This window comes from Delphinus delphis, chromosome X, assembly GCF_949987515.2.
Source record: "Delphinus delphis chromosome X, mDelDel1.2, whole genome shotgun sequence".
Lineage (NCBI taxonomy): Eukaryota > Metazoa > Chordata > Mammalia > Artiodactyla > Delphinidae > Delphinus > Delphinus delphis.
Window position 1 is genome coordinate 17,884,223 of NC_082704.1, and position 15,855 is coordinate 17,900,077.

At 34.1% G+C, this 15,855-nt stretch overlaps 1 protein-coding gene across 2 annotated transcripts in view; it reads left to right on the forward strand.

Annotated features, from left to right (window-relative positions):
- Positions 1–2,440: 2,440 nt before the first annotated feature.
- Positions 2,441–15,855, forward strand: part of ZNF280C (zinc finger protein 280C) — a 30,877-nt gene continuing 17,462 nt past the window's right edge. The window contains exons 1-7 of one of the 2 annotated variants that reach the window (XM_060002623.2): positions 2,441–2,603; positions 5,504–5,677; positions 5,827–5,936; positions 7,512–7,732; positions 11,254–11,411; positions 12,095–12,195; positions 12,961–13,107. In XM_060002623.2, the coding sequence (XP_059858606.2) occupies positions 5,530–5,677; positions 5,827–5,936; positions 7,512–7,732; positions 11,254–11,411; positions 12,095–12,195; positions 12,961–13,107 (885 nt within the window). In that variant the 5' untranslated portion in view covers positions 2,441–2,603; positions 5,504–5,529. Of the gene's footprint in view, positions 2,604–5,503; positions 5,678–5,826; positions 5,937–7,511; positions 7,733–11,253; positions 11,412–12,094; positions 12,196–12,848; positions 13,108–15,855 lie in introns of those variants that run through there. The other variant, XM_069540368.1, reaches the window with a different exon arrangement.

Sequence of the window (15,855 nt, forward strand, 5' to 3'; positions counted from 1 at the left end):
GAGACCTGGGCATAATAGATTAAAACAGAAAAATCTCCAGGTGATTCTGTTATGCAGCCACAGTTGAGGATGACATATATTCTCAAATGAATTGAGAATCCTATGTTAGGGAATTTTCTCTGAAATTCTTAAACTTTTTCATTCTCTTTAACCTCAATAACTCTTTTCAGCAGGCAGGGACATAATTATTATTATCCATTTTAAAGTAAGTCTGATATAGCTTAAGGCACAGGCTTCGTAATAAGGCCGACCTTTGTTCTAATTCCAGCTTCATCATCAGTAACAAGCTGGGTTGTACTGGGAACCTTAGTTAACCATACTTAACTTTAGCTTACCTGTTTATAAAATGGGAGATCGTATTAGGTCTTCATTAGTACTGCTGTGACAACTTCTTAACAGAATACATGTAGTACAGATCTTCTTTGACTTCTTTGATGGGGTTACATCCTGATAAACACATCGTAAGTTGAAAATATCCTGAGTTAAAAATGCATTTGGGGGCTTCCCTGGTGGCGCAGTGGTTGAGAGTCCGCCTGCCGATGCAGGGGACACAGGTTCGTGCCCCGGTCCGGGAAGATCCCACATGCCGCAGAGCGGCTGGGCCCGTGAGTCACGGCTGTTGAGCCTGCGCATCTGGAGCCTGTGCTCCGCAACCAGAGAGGCCACAACAGTGAGAGGCCCACATACCGCCAAAAAAAAAAAAAAAAAAAATGCATTTAATACACTTAACCTACCAAGCATCATAACTTAGCCTAGCCTATGTTAAACATGCTCAGAACACTTACATTAGCCTGTAGTTGGGCAAAATCATCTAATACAAAGCCTATGTTATAATAACATGTTGAATATCTCATGTAATTTATTGAATACTGTACTGAAAGTGAAAAACAGAATGGTTGTAAGTATATTGATTGCTTACCCTCGTGATCACGTGGCTGACTGGGAGCTGTGGCTTGCTGCCACTGCCCAGTATCAAACCACATATCACTAGCCTGAGAAAAGATCAAAATTCGAAGTATGGTTTCTGCCGAATGTGTATCGCTTTCACAACATCGTAATATGGAAAATCGTAAGTCGAACCATCGAAAGTCTGGGACCATGTGTACTGTGAAAGAGGCAAGTACATTTTAAACAGACAATAATTGGTGGCTACTATTTCAGTTGCAAAGGAATAACTTGAATCTCATAAGTGACTTACCCAAGGTTCCATAGTTAAATAAATGGACAAGTCTTCCGAATCCTAGTCTATCACCTTTTGTACCTTACCATTGTATTTGGTATCTTTCTGAACTACTTTATGAGATATTAAAAAATCCCAATTGGAGAATTATTTTAACAAGTTATTTGTTTAATAATATATCTGCTTTCTGAAACGGTGGTACTTAATTGACCAGAGTTATCACCTAGGAAAGGATTTAAAGTAAAGTGTTAAGTTTGTTTGGAGGAACTTCTGTTAAAGAACTATTTTGGGAATTGCTAGTAAATATTTTCCATTTTTAAGTGCAAATATTTACCTTGTAGTTAGATTGTGCTTGGTTACAATTAAGTCATATAGCTATTATTGATTTTATATAATACATGGTAAAGCTCAAATGCAGAAATCTGCCTGTTATGCCTCAAATTCTAGGAATAGAATGGTTTGTGTCACTTCAATATCTGTCTCCATAACAAGTCTCTGTCAACAGAAAACTTAGTAGCAAAGTAAAATTCTTAATACATGATTGTCTCTCTCAACTTGTAAGCACAAAACACGCAAGCAGGATCCTTATATTCCCATGATAAAGGTAATATGTATGGGGTTTGGTGCAGAGCGGGACAGGGGTTGAAAAGAAACGGAAGAGAATTTTGTTTTCTGCAGATGGTTAGTGTGGTATATAGAGTACATCAATCAGGACTATATTTTATACACAGGTGTCTGGTCCTCTTTTTTCCACTGAACTTTATATTAGAAACATTTCTTTGTCATTGGCTGTTTCTGAAAAAATGTTGCATGATAGTCTATTATTTAATTTATTTAACCTTTCCACCATTGTTGGACATACAGGTTTTTAATTTTTGCTATTATAAATAATTCTCCATTAAATATTTTCATTTCCTTAGCATAAAGTCTTGGAAATGGACTATTTAGAATAATTGGATCAAAGGATATGAACTTTTTAAAGCCCTTGATAGATACTCCCAAAATTTTCTTGCAGAAAAGTTGTACCAAAATATAACCTCTACTTTGCTAGTAATATTATCATTATTTTTAAATGTTAACTGTTTATTTAAAACTAACTTTAGATTTTCAGAAAAATTACAAAAATAATCCAGAGAGTTCTCATGTACCCTTTACCTAGTAGATGCTGATTTTGACAGCAAGTAATAAATATCTTTGTGTTTTATAACTTATTAGTAATTGAATCATTAAGGTTATCTTTATAGTATTGACATACAGTTAAATTTACCTTTATAAAACTTTGTAAAACAAAATAATTATAACTTATTACAGGATTTTATAAAGACTTCATCACAAGATGAATCGGATGATTCTTCAGATCTGGTGTTAGACTTGACCCAGGATTCAACACCACTACGCAAACATGGAACAACAGTTTATATAGGTTTGGTTTGGCAGTTTTTATAAATATAATAAAAAGAGACTTGATGAATATATATATACGATGGATTTCTATTTTGAAGCCTGTATCTTCATGCTATGTTTTTCATATATTGTAAAATGGAAGCTAATCATTCCTGAATGTCTTTCTTGGGTGATTTTATATAAAATCGTATTTAATGATAGAATATTTTATTTCTTTTTATTAAGTTGACTAACATATTCTTTGAGCTCATTCTCACTTGGAGCCAGCCATGCACTGAAAAATCTTAATATAATTTCTGTGAGTCAGGGAAGTCCCCTGATACCCTAATACTATGGTTTAAAAAAAAAGTATTAATTACTTGGTAATTAGTATGAGAAAAAATGCATGGTTATAGTTGATTTCTTAATAGGCTAGAGTCTTTCTATCAAAATTAATGTTGTAGATGTGATAGTTAAATATGGTTATAGGGTAGTAGTATAAAATGGCAATACTAAAGAAATAAGTGATTTGCACATAGTAACTACTCAGTAAATATCCATTGAAGGAATAATGAAAATTTCCAGTTAAAGAAGAATTATAGTTCTTTGATTGTATACCATAACAAAGTTCTTCATTAACCTGAAATAGTATGCCATGAAGTTTTATCTAGTTGAAAAATTCCCTGTTATCAAAGCAATTATTGTTTCTATGTTAGCAAATTTGATGTATTTCACTAACTGGAGAAAGGTACACAAAAATTTTTGTGAATATTTAAATTGTTTACTCACAAATTAGTATATATTTACAAAACCAAAATAGAAAGAAATTTATAGTAATATGTGCGCCAAAAACATTTTCCCTTGATAATATTTGGTTTGATAATCACTTATCTAGGTGCCACTTATCTAGTGAGTAAAATAACCAAGAACCAAAATAAATAAGATGAAATAGATGTCTGAAGTCTGATTTTATAATGCACACAGTCTTTATTCATAGAAAAAAATCTGTGAATTCTTGAAGCTTCCACTCTCCCTCTCTCTCTAAGTTGTTATACTGCAAAGAGTGGAACTTTGCCCTAATGGTAAATAGGTTTATAGTTGATTAGGAAGATATAGGCTTGAGCCTCTATTCTAAATATTTTTGTAGCCTTTATTAAATCACCTAACCTCTTTACACCTCAATTTTCTCATATTATTAAAATAGATATTTTTATTTTTCTCACATAATGCATTCATTTTCTAGACCTGAAATCAGCCATTTAGCTATATAATTTTGATTCTTGCTCTGTTTATCTCAGGGCTTTTTTGAGGCTCAAATGAGATAAGTGAGAAGTGAAAAATTCATTAAAGCATTGAAAGACTTGACAATAAACATTGTTAGCATGATAATTATGAATAGTAATATGGACTATATATTCAGAAGCATGATTAATGGACTCCTGTCTAGGATGATCATAGGATATTGGAGATGGCTGGATTTGAACTTGATTTTAAAGAAGGAGAATGGGATTTTTATTGGCACTGTTGAGGATAGCGAACAGCACAAGCCAAAGGCAACACAGATAAATAAGTTGAAGAATCAGAATTTAAAACTATTGAGCTCAGAGTGATTTTATTTAACTTGGAGATTTATGCATGCTTTAAAAATTATATATAAAACAGCCTATTAGATAACTAGTTGCCTAGTCCAAAATACCAGCACTCATTGGTTGTTCAGTGAACCTAAGCAACTGAGAAGAATGTTGGTGTGATTACACAGAAATCAGTCCTAAGTGTCTGCAATATAGCTGTCAGTAATCATGTGCTTGAAGATGGAAAAAAATCATTTCTGTGTTATCTCAAAGAATGAAACGCAGATATGACAGAGGAGCCCACTGGTGTAATACTCTTATTTTCCTGGCATATACCTATTCTGCTTCTCCTATTAGTATACAGTTGGGAGCATTAAAACATGTGCAGTTTTAGAATCTTTATCACAAAGTCCAATTGTGTGTTATTTTCAAAAGGGACTTTTTCTGGGTCTGGTTATAGCCTAAATAGCCCCACTTCTCTTGCAAATACCCTGAATTGCATAATTCTTTAGCCTTTAAGTGATGGTTTTCAAACTCAAAACTATTTTCAGCAATGAAATCTCTATTCAAACAGAATTTTATGTAAAAGTCTCATTTTTTTTTTAAAGTAAAATGAGAATTTCTCTGTCTGACATGCCCACTGAATTCCCTAAAACAGAACCATTAGGCTCAGGGGAACATAGTTTGAAAGCCATCATACTAACTCCAAACCTTTTCATATGAATAAGTGAGGTATTGTCATTCAAGATATTTAAGATTAGTTGTTTCTACTTTGCATGTAGGAATTAAATAGATAATTTAAACTACCCATCAGGTTGTTAAGTGGGAAAAGAACCAACTTGGTTTTCCATTAGATATCTTAGGACTTTTTTTCAAGTATCTTAAGGAGTTTCTCTAAGTTTTTAGATTAGAATATAAATTGTTTTTGTTTACAAGCTCAAATGCATTGAAGCATCTGAAGAGAAATTCATTTTTTGGAACTGAGCTTTTAGAGTATTCTCTCTTCTGCCTTTTTTTTGGTGGGGGGGTGGCTTGGGTTTTTTTGGTCCAACTTCTTTCATGATACCTATTTATATATTAATTTGAAAGCATCTTTAGAATTTTCTTGCATAAAAAGTTTATTTCATGAATTGTTCAAACTGTGTTGTCCATAATGGTTATTTGTGCGGTTTCTTTCTACCTATTGATCATATAAATTTTGGTCATTCTTTATTGTCAGTTGTATGATATGGTAATTCAATTATATTACCTTTATCTCCAAAGTATTCTTACTGAATTTTAAATGTAAGGCCATTTCAGTAGCATTTGTAAACAATATTCTATACTAAAGCAATTTCAAATATCTTTCCCACTATTTTAATCATTGTAGATCTAGAAGAGTCTCCGCCTATAATAATGGAATATTGTTCTCTTTCTCAACAAAACGTTGTTAGTCCAAAAAAGCCAAAGATCACCGAAGGAGTTTCTGACATAAGTCCTTGTGCTTCATTGTCTTTAATGAACACTCCTTCAGTGACATCCTCCCCTGTCTTGCTATCGAAAGGTAAATATGAATCTGGTGTATAAAAAAGAAATGGTATTATTTATACATAAATTTCAGAAATTGTGATGAAGTTTAAAACTGTTATTACTGGTTGGGTTTAAGGTTAAAAAAGGAGAATTTGACTCATAAAACTCCTTAATTTATTTTAGGTACAAATACCTCACCAACTCTCCATAAAACTGCAACACCTCTTGTAAGATCTTGTCCAAAGTGCAATGTTCAGTTCAATCTTTTGGATCCTTTGAAATTTCACATGAAGGTAAAACTTTTTCAAAATTTGATTTTTAAAAATATTCACAAATCTCTGAAAATATTAATATTAAAATATTAAGGATTGATATATAGTAAATGCTAGTTTATCCAGATATTTAGATAAGAAATCTTCTCATTGGTATTTTCATATAACTTAAGTAAAAATTGATACTCATAATGATTAACTTTATAAGAGATTTTAAAATCCTTCCCAATCATTAAATTATTAAAATTAAGTTTACAAACACTACATATTATATTTTAATTTTTAATGAAATAATATATTAATCAGGATATTTTATTGACTAGGTCATGCCATTCTTCAAACTTCTTGTAAAGCAGGCATTTTATTAGGTGCTTAATCTTTCATGTAACTTAATTTCTTTTTTTATGTTATTTTTTGTCCATGGTGATATATGCATGTCACATTACTCAATGAAAATCTTAGCCTTGCATTTTAATTTTTAGCACTTAGACATAAACTCCTAATGGTGGAGCATTTCATATGAAATGATAGTTTTAACTCAATCCAGAATATAGTATGTGTAGTTGTTATAAATTAATTCTAGATTTATATTGGTGTAAGAAGCTCTTGTAATTAGGTTTTAGGTAATTTTCAAAGTACTAATGAAAATATTTTAAAATATTTTAGTAGATACTACAGTGTCCTTTGTGTCTGTGGAAAGATAGTCCATATTCTTTTTGTATGCCTAGTATAAATGGCAGGAAGGGGGGAAGGAGGCAAGAAAAAAGGTAGTGTAGGATATATGCAGAAAAGAAGGGATGAGAAGAATACAAGGTAAAGAAAACTATTTAGTAAAAGTTATTGCTCACTATTTCAAAGATTGGCAATTTTTTCATTGAAATTCAGCATTTTACAAAAAAATGTAGAAAGAAAAGGAGCATCCTGGAATTCCAATTACAGTCTCTTTATTCTTGGGCAAAACTGTATTTGATCTATCACTATTTCCGTCTCCCTGAGTGTGACTTCTGTTAACTGGACTTTGGGCTTTGGTTTTAAAAGTAAGAAGTAACTTCTACAATGCTTTCAGGTTTCCTATTTATGTAATATTGTGTAGAGATACACAATCAAGTGATGTTTTTATGTTTTGCATCATAGATAGAGAAAAGAAAGGAATGAGTTTGTTAGTTATCTTTAGTTTATTTAATTTTGGGGTAATTATAGTCACATGATTCAAAAAGTATAAGAAGGAATACAGTGAAAAAATCTCACCCCGACTCCTGTTTGCCTAGTTTTCAATACAACTCACAAAGGAATCATTTTTTATTAACTTGTTTTGTATCCTCTTTGATTTTCTTCCTGCGTATACCAGCACACATGAATGTTCTTATTTTCCATCTATTAATATACACAAATCATAGCATGTTATATATACTTCTGCACCTGGAGAAAGTGACAGACTTTTTCTAAAATGTAGCTTTTATTTATTCTTTGTGATTAAAACTATGTGAGACTGTCTTTCCACATGAGCTGGCCCTAGTTATAAACACAGAATCATTTTTTGGTGTCTAATTTTTTAAAGAAATATAAATAAGGCTTATATATTTTTTTCTCTTTCAGCGTTGTTGTCCAGACATGGTAAATGCATTTTTGGGAATGATTAAAGTGGAACTTTCCAGTACTGAAGATAAAAATGAGACTGGTGCAGAGAAAGGAAAATTGATTATGTTAGTTAGTGACTTTTACTATGGAAGACATGAAGGAGCTGTTGATGAGGAAGAGAAGACTTATACAACATTTAAATGCTTCAGTTGCTTGAAAGTTCTTAAAAATAATCTTAGGTATGTAAATACTTATTTCTATTTGAAAATTGGGATGCTACAGATGTAAATATTGTATTTCTTTTTCTGTGCCATCCTAGATAAGCAATTTTAACTTTCTACTAAGAATAAAGGCAGATTTTCATGTTGAAAAGCTTTTATCTTTTCTTGTATTTTTAGGAGTTTGACACTTGGATCCACTTTAGTTGTATTTCTTTCAGATAGCTTAAGAAAGGACAAAATTTATTTTAAGCTAGGGGAAAATCGTTCTTTTCTCTGTATTTATCATTGAACTAGGAATTTCCGTGAGATATTTTTATTAAAATTTTAACTGCTTCTGAATCTTATTTTTCCTATCACAAGAAGAACCACTTTATCCAATTCTACCTCCTCCATGTTTGTTTTATTTAATGTTCTCTTTTACAGTTCATATTTATAATTTTAGTACATTTTCCTTACAGAAGAAGTGATTTTTTTGGATCATCTAGAGAAGTACCAGTTCTTTTTTTTTTTAATTTATTATTTATTTTTGGCTGTGTTGGGTTTTTGTTGCTGCACGCGGGCTTTCTCTAGTTGCGGCGAGCAGGGTCTACTCTTCGTTGCGGTGCACGGGCTTCTCATTGCGGTGGCTTCTCTTGTTGCAGAGCACTGGCTCTAGGCACGCGGGCTTCAGTGGTTGTGGCACGTGGGCTCTGTAGTTGTGGCTCGTGGGCTCTAGAGCGCAGGCTCAGTAGTTGGGGCACACGGGCTTAGTTGCTCTGTGGCATATGGGATCTTCCTGGACCAGGGCTCGAACCCGTGTCCCCTGCATTGACAGGCAGATTCTTAACCACTGCGCCACCAGGGAAGCCCAGAAGTACCAGTTCTGTGCAACATGTCTGCTTTGATTTTATAATTTAACAGATTTTCAAAGTAGAGATTCAATTCTCAATGGAATTCTGAGGAGTTATACATGTATGCTTCAAATTTTAGGAGCTTATACTTTGCAGTCTTTGAGTTATATGGCATATTACATATCTATCATCCTAAGTGAAATATAACAAGAACAAAGTAACGGGATATATTGATTGGTATTTTTTAATTGGCTATATAGCCTGACATTGCTTTTCCAATATTTTATTATAAAAAATTTCAAATAGTCAGCAAAGTTGAGAAAATTTTACAGTGAACATCTCTATATATTTACCACCTCAATTCCAGCATTAATATTTTACTCTACTTGCATTACTACATATCTATTTATCCATAGATCCATCTGAGTTTTTTATACTTTCCAGAGTAAATTGCAGACATCAATGCACTTCCCTTAGGTCAGATACATATATGCATATGTATGTCTGTACCTATATTGTGACACATAACACGCTTATAAACTTTTAAAAATATTTACCCTTGAAAACCATCATTTATAACTAGCATTCTTAAACATTCTATAGGTAGGTCATTTCTAAGCTCAGCATTTATTTTTCCTGGTGAATTCTTGGGTCCAAAATGAAGTACATAGAAAAACACTGAAATACTCTGTAATATAAGCCTAAAACACTTGTGAATGCTACATTTATGGTAGCGTTTTATAGTTTTCAAAGACCTTTCACTTATATTATTCATATGAGTTTTCACACTTCATTACCTCCTTTTATCAAGCCCTACCAGCCATCAATTGCTAATGGTCCCAGTAGCTTAACAGAAGAGAAATTGTTATTTGCTATGTAACACTGAAACAATGTTACGATAAAATTCTGTGACTCAGGACTTCCCTGGTGGCGCAGTGGTTGAGAGTCCGTCTGCCGATGCAGGGGACACAGGTTCGTGCCCCGGTCCAGGAGGATCCCACATGCCGCGGAGCGGCTGGGCCCGTGAGCCACGGCCGTTGAGCCTGTGCATCCGGAGCCTGTGCTCCACAACAGGAGAGGCCACAACAGTGTGAGGCCCGCGTACCGCAAAAAAAAACACAAAAAACTCTGTGACTCATAAAAACAGAGTAGAACAGTGGTTACCAGGGATGGGGGAATTGGGGATATGTTATTTAGGGGCACAAACTTGGAACTTTTTATAGATAAATAAGTCCTGGAGATCTAATGCACAGCATAATGGTTATAGACAACAATACTGTGTTATAAACTTCGAAGTTGCTAAGAGACTAGATCTTAATTATTCCTACCATAAAAAAAGAAATTATAATTATCTGATGTGATAAAGGTGGTGGTTTTAAGGGATGGTAGACCCTAATAGCTCAAGATTTCTCCTCTCAGCCCTGTCAACATATTGTAGTATATTTTTTCCTACATCGAGTGTCACCAAAACCAGTTAGGGTTATTTTATTCTGAGAATAGCCTTGTGAGGGGTTTCCTTTTTTCCACATCTCCATCTACTGGTTTAAGAGGTGTGAGCTGCTGATGGGGGCAGGGTAATAACTGAGAGATAGGTAGTTAACAGATTATTTTATACAAATACATTTTACTAAAGTTGTGAGCTGAAAGGTTAATGGCTCATGACCTTTATATGTAAATATTTAGGCAAGACTAGGATTTTTAAATAGATTTTAATAGAGATGATATTAAAATGAAAGGGGGAAAAAGATATTTCAAAGTGTACCATAAGCAGCTCTAAAGATAAGTGGTGTTTTGGAGGTGTGAAGAGATAAATGTTAAAACCTCTGTAATAAGTGCTGCCTAGGTTGCTGACATTATTACTTCATTTCAAGATTATTTCCTTTAGGGACTCATAGTGACTAGCTATTAATATTTGACCCAGACTTGAGATTGTAATTTTGATTAAATAACTTTACTTTGAAATTCAGTAAAACATTTCAGTAAGCCGTTTGAAATAGATATGCCTGTTTATATTGTACTCTCTGCCATTAAAGGTCATAGTTCCTTCTCATAAGAAGCCTTTTAGGGAATCTGACATAGCAGAATGTAGAACTGAAAAATGGACTGTGCTACAAAGGGCACAGTCTGTGAGTTAAAATGAACTGTTTGTGCTAACGGTAAACCTGTATCATTAAATAAAAGATTCTTGTAATTATAGGTATTAAAATTGCTATTACATGCATGTAGAAACCAAGACACAAATAAAAATACTAACAATTTGTCTTTTAAGCAGCTGAAAGCTATTGTATATCACAAGGCCGTCAAAAGATTTCTCTCATGATTCTGTAGCTGCTCTTGGTGGTAGAGTTTCCTTTAAGTATTTTATTTTAAAATGTAAATAGTATTTCATGTATGGAAAAGAAGCCTGCTGTTTTTCTTTACAAAAAAATTTTAATCTGAAATAATGGTGAGGAAGCAAATTAGCAGTATTTCGTATTAACTATATTAATGGATTATTTTAAAACAAAGATGCAAAGAAGAATGTTCACTGATGCACTTAATGAAAGTGATCATTTGAATTGCACACTTTTCCAGAGGACTATATGGCTTTAGAGGTGTTACTTTGAGTAATACAACTGCATTTTTAACATTTAGGTTCAAGTACTTATTTGTGAGATTTGTCTTTGGTTATAAATTTAAGTATTTGAACCTGTTCACAATCATTTATAGGTTTATGAACCACATGAAACATCATTTGGAACTTGAGAAGCAGAACACTGAGAGCTGGGAAAACCACACCACCTGCCAGCACTGCTACCGTCAGTATCCCACACCATTCCAGCTGCAGTGTCACATTGAGAGCACACACACTCCCCATGAGTTTTCTAGTAAGTCACAATTTTATTAAAATCCTGAACATTAATGATTTTGATTATCTAACCTATGAGGAATCCTTAAGAATTCTGATGGAAAAATAAGAATAAGAAATAGATTTTGTAATTTGGGGGCAAAGTTGAAAGCATATTTTAACTTGTATAAACTTTTCAATAAAATTACTTACTAAAATTGAAGTCCCTCTTGTAAATTGAAACTTCCTTGGCATAACTTACGCATTGTATGTAGGAAGTAAATTACAAAACTCAGATTCCCTGGTTTGCAAATATAAAATTAATGGTCTTCATTTACACTCTAATAAGAAAAGTAACTGCAGTGATAGTTAAAATCACAGAGTCTGGAGTTAGCTTGGATTCAAATCCCAGCTCTGCCTCTTAATACAGCTGTGAGATGTCAGTCAACTTAATTAATCTTTCTGTGCCTCAGGTTCCTCATCTGAAAAAATGGGGATAAAAATTAACAGTACAGCTCTCAGTGATGGTATGAGAATGAAACAAGCTAATACTAAGTAAAGTCCTTAGAACAGCGTTACAAAGTTAACCACACTAGAATTGTTGGAACCACCATCACCACTATTATTATTATTACTTGTTGCTGCTGTTGTTATGGATGTGCAAACTGAATCTTTGATTTATACATCCTTAAAATGATGTAATGTGTTTTTTTCCACTTTCAGCTATTTGTAAAATCTGTGAATTATCATTTGAAACAGAACATACTCTTTTACAACATATGAAGGACACTCATAAACCCGGTGAAATGCCATATGTTTGCCAGGTACACACACATTTTATTGTGTATTTAGGTGTTTAATTTTCACATGCCATGAAATAGTATTGTTATTTTTTTTTAAAATAAAAATGAATTACTAAAATGAAGACCCTCTTCAATAGTTGAAACTCTTGGTTTAACTCATGTATGTGTGGGTGGTGGGTTGGATTTGACCTGTGGGCCATAGTTTGCTGACCCCTCTGCTAGACAAACAAAAAGCCCTGCTGGAGAAAGACAAACATATTGACTTTCTTAACCCTGTAGGGAAGAATATAGACGTGTTAGAGAAATCGGAAATACTGTTAGTTACGGGGAACTCAACTAAAGGCTTTGGGGCCAGTATTTTTCCAGAATTTCAAGTGGTCCCCAGTAAGATAGCAAGATAAAGATAAATTGCCTCTGTTACAGCCTGGATGCTATTTAAAATCCAAAGAAGAGGATCCTCATTTGATGTAACAGGAAAAACTTTATCGGTCAAGAGGTGTCAGACTTTGAAAATTCAAGTCAGGATGGGGATGGGGGGTAGTAGATCTGAAAAGAAGGGAATCTACTGATGTTTAGGAATATCCCTAAACTTTGAAAGACAACTTTTCTGCTTCAGAGATTATCTGTATTACTTGCAGTATCAGGATCCTTGGTTGTATAGGCAGCAGAGCTGAATTAGTACTACATCATGTTACTCTAAACAAATGACTTATTGTGGCTACTTTGATATAATTGCGTATCGGTTACAAATTTTCAAGTTAAATTAAATCTTCTTTATATTTCTAGGTTTGCCAGTTTAGATCATCAACATTTTCTGATGTAGAAACTCATTTTAGAGCATCCCATGAAAATACTAAGAACTTGCTATGTCCATTTTGCCTCAAAGTTAGTAGAATGGCAACCCCCTACATGAATCATTACATGAAGCATCAGGTGAGGTTTAGCAGTTCTTATTTGTTCATTTTGTCTTAGTGAAAAGGTTATATATATAAACTTAGAACATTGGTTAGATTTGTTCTAGAAGGAAAGCAAAGTTGTTCCAAATGACACCATTAATTCATAATTTATGCTGAAATACTTGTGAAACTTCCACTTCTTCTCCTTGTCTGCTTCCTGGTGATGATGAGGCTCATGGATAGTGAAAATTCTGAAAGGTAGGTACAAATAGGAGCCTAGTGTGGAGGGGAAGAGGAAAGATGAGTGGAATATTTATATTGGACATTTCAAGGGTTTAAGAGTGGTGAGAATGGGAATGATTTTAAAGAGCAGGGAAAAGGATAAGTTTGAACTAAGGAAGATAAGATTGAGGATTCACAATCTTCTGTTTTCCTCTTTCTCTTCAAACTTTATCTCCACTTTCTAGTCCACCTTCCCCCCCCCACCCCTGCGCTCCACGGCTTGTGGATCCCAGTTCCCTGACCAGGGATCAAACCAGAGGCCCCTGTAGTGGAAGCGCAGAGTCCTAACCAGTGGCCCTCCAGGGAATTCCCTAGCCCACTTTTTATTATGAGAAGACATGTGGTTGTCATCAGTGATCCAGGATGGTCTCTTGTAGCAGACAGTGACAAAGTAAACAGCAATGACACATTTCTAGATATGTGAACTATGCCAAAGAACAGTGTTTAGGTTATAACTTGTTTCTTAGATGACTTTTACCAGTTCTGCTTTTGTAATTTCTGGAATATCAGTACTAGTGCTTGCACCTTTCCCTTGAATTTTCATTTTATGCTTGCTGGTTCTTTTCCTGACACAATTAGACCATCCTTTATTTGGGCTGAAAACTTGATAACAGTGAGCCTATTCTTGAGTGCTTGAAAGAGCAGTCATACATTTGCCAAAATCAGAAGTCAATGAATTTACTGAATCTGATTATGTAATGAGGTTTTGCCTCCTCACTGATCAGCTCATTACATTTCCTTATTATTGAATGCGTTATCATGGCCATTTTATTCAGCACTTGTGCTAACATTGCTTTCAGTTCCAGTCATTAGATAATCATGAAATCAACTTATAGTTGTTAATTGGAAAAAATCATAAATATAGAATATCCAGATGCATTCAAGATCACCTGTGTTATGGCAACATGCTTATTTTTTTATCCTGGTATGTCACCTCACTGTTAAACTCTGGCAAAATCTTTCTATTCTAGAGTTTCCCCCATGTTCCATCAGACGTCAAATAGATGTTCTACTCTAAAATTGTTCCTGGAAAAAGAAATTCAGTAAATGGCTGCACTTACAAAATGAATAGTTTTTTGTTTATTTTTTGATAGGATTTTTCAGAGCTTTTAACATGCTAAAAAATGCTTTAAAGATCATAAATCTCCAAGCAAGTGATATTGTATATGTTGTTCCCAAAACTTATTTGACCATTGAATCCTTTATTTGCACAACACATACTAACATTTCTTTAGGAATTTTTTTGAAACACTGATCTTGGTACTCTGTATTTCATCCTTTGACCTTTGATTTTGAAAGAAAGAATGAGATATAAAGCAGTAGCTCTATTTTATTATGAAGCTTTTAACGGAATTCTTTCTCTTGTGCTTTACTAAGCTCCAGAGTGAGGTGTAGATGTGGAGGGAGTAATAGATGCTTAGAAAGGTAAGAAAGAGATGGATGGGCTTGCTATGTGGACTGTGTCTCCTAAATGGTTTAACCTGATCTGTAGTCACTCTTCATACCGTGAGTTGTATGTCTTAACTTGCCACATATATAGGAAAGCGTTAACCCAGCAGGTCTGAGTTGCTCAAATATGCACGTTTTCAGAAGAGTCTACTTGCATAACTAGCCCTTGGCTAACTCTGGAAACTGAGCCTTTGTTATTAATTGATGAGTGTTTTACACGCCTGGAACCTTGAGCCATGTGGTACCAGCTTTTCTAGGTCTTGTGCAAAAATATGTTTATGGTGAATGCCTGCTTTTCTTCTGGAGTCTGAAGGTTTGGTGACTGAACCCCATGAAAAACCTGGGCTCTAAGACTCAAAGAGAGCTTCCCTGGAAAACCAAATAAAACAACACAAAACAAAACCAAAAAACTTCATACCTGTTGCTGCAGTTAGTTGCTGGGGGATTGATGAGCATGTCCTGTGCAACTCCACTGGGAGAGGGCACTTGGAAACTGGTGCCAGTATCCTCCAGACTTCACCCAATGCACTTTTTTCCTTTATTAATCCTGTTCTGTATCCTGTCACTGTAATAAATCAGAGCTGTGAGTATAACAGCTTTTAAGCCCTATAAGTCCTTCTATTGAATCATCAAACCGGAGAGTAGTCTTGGGACTACTGACACACCATGGGTGCCCAGTTTTTTTGTAAGTTTGGAGTACCTAAGAGGTAGGCAGTCAGCAATCAATAGAGGAAGACTCTCAGTTTGAATATAATTGTTCACAAAAGACTCAAAAACCATAGCTGAGCAAGATTATAAGCTTGTAATTGAGATGATATTAGGGCAATTTTAGACCATAAGAATTGTTGAGTCTGTGGCTCATTTTATTCTTTTTAAAGACTTTGGTTGTAACCTTTTCCTTAAAAGAATAGATTATTATGTATTGAGTGATTTCAGAGCTAACAGGACAGTTTGTACAACTTTTAAGAAAGGATGAAGGATTTCAGATGTGTTACATAGCCTCATTAGATCTTTATAGTAATAACAAGCAGTTAACATATACTAATCACTTGCT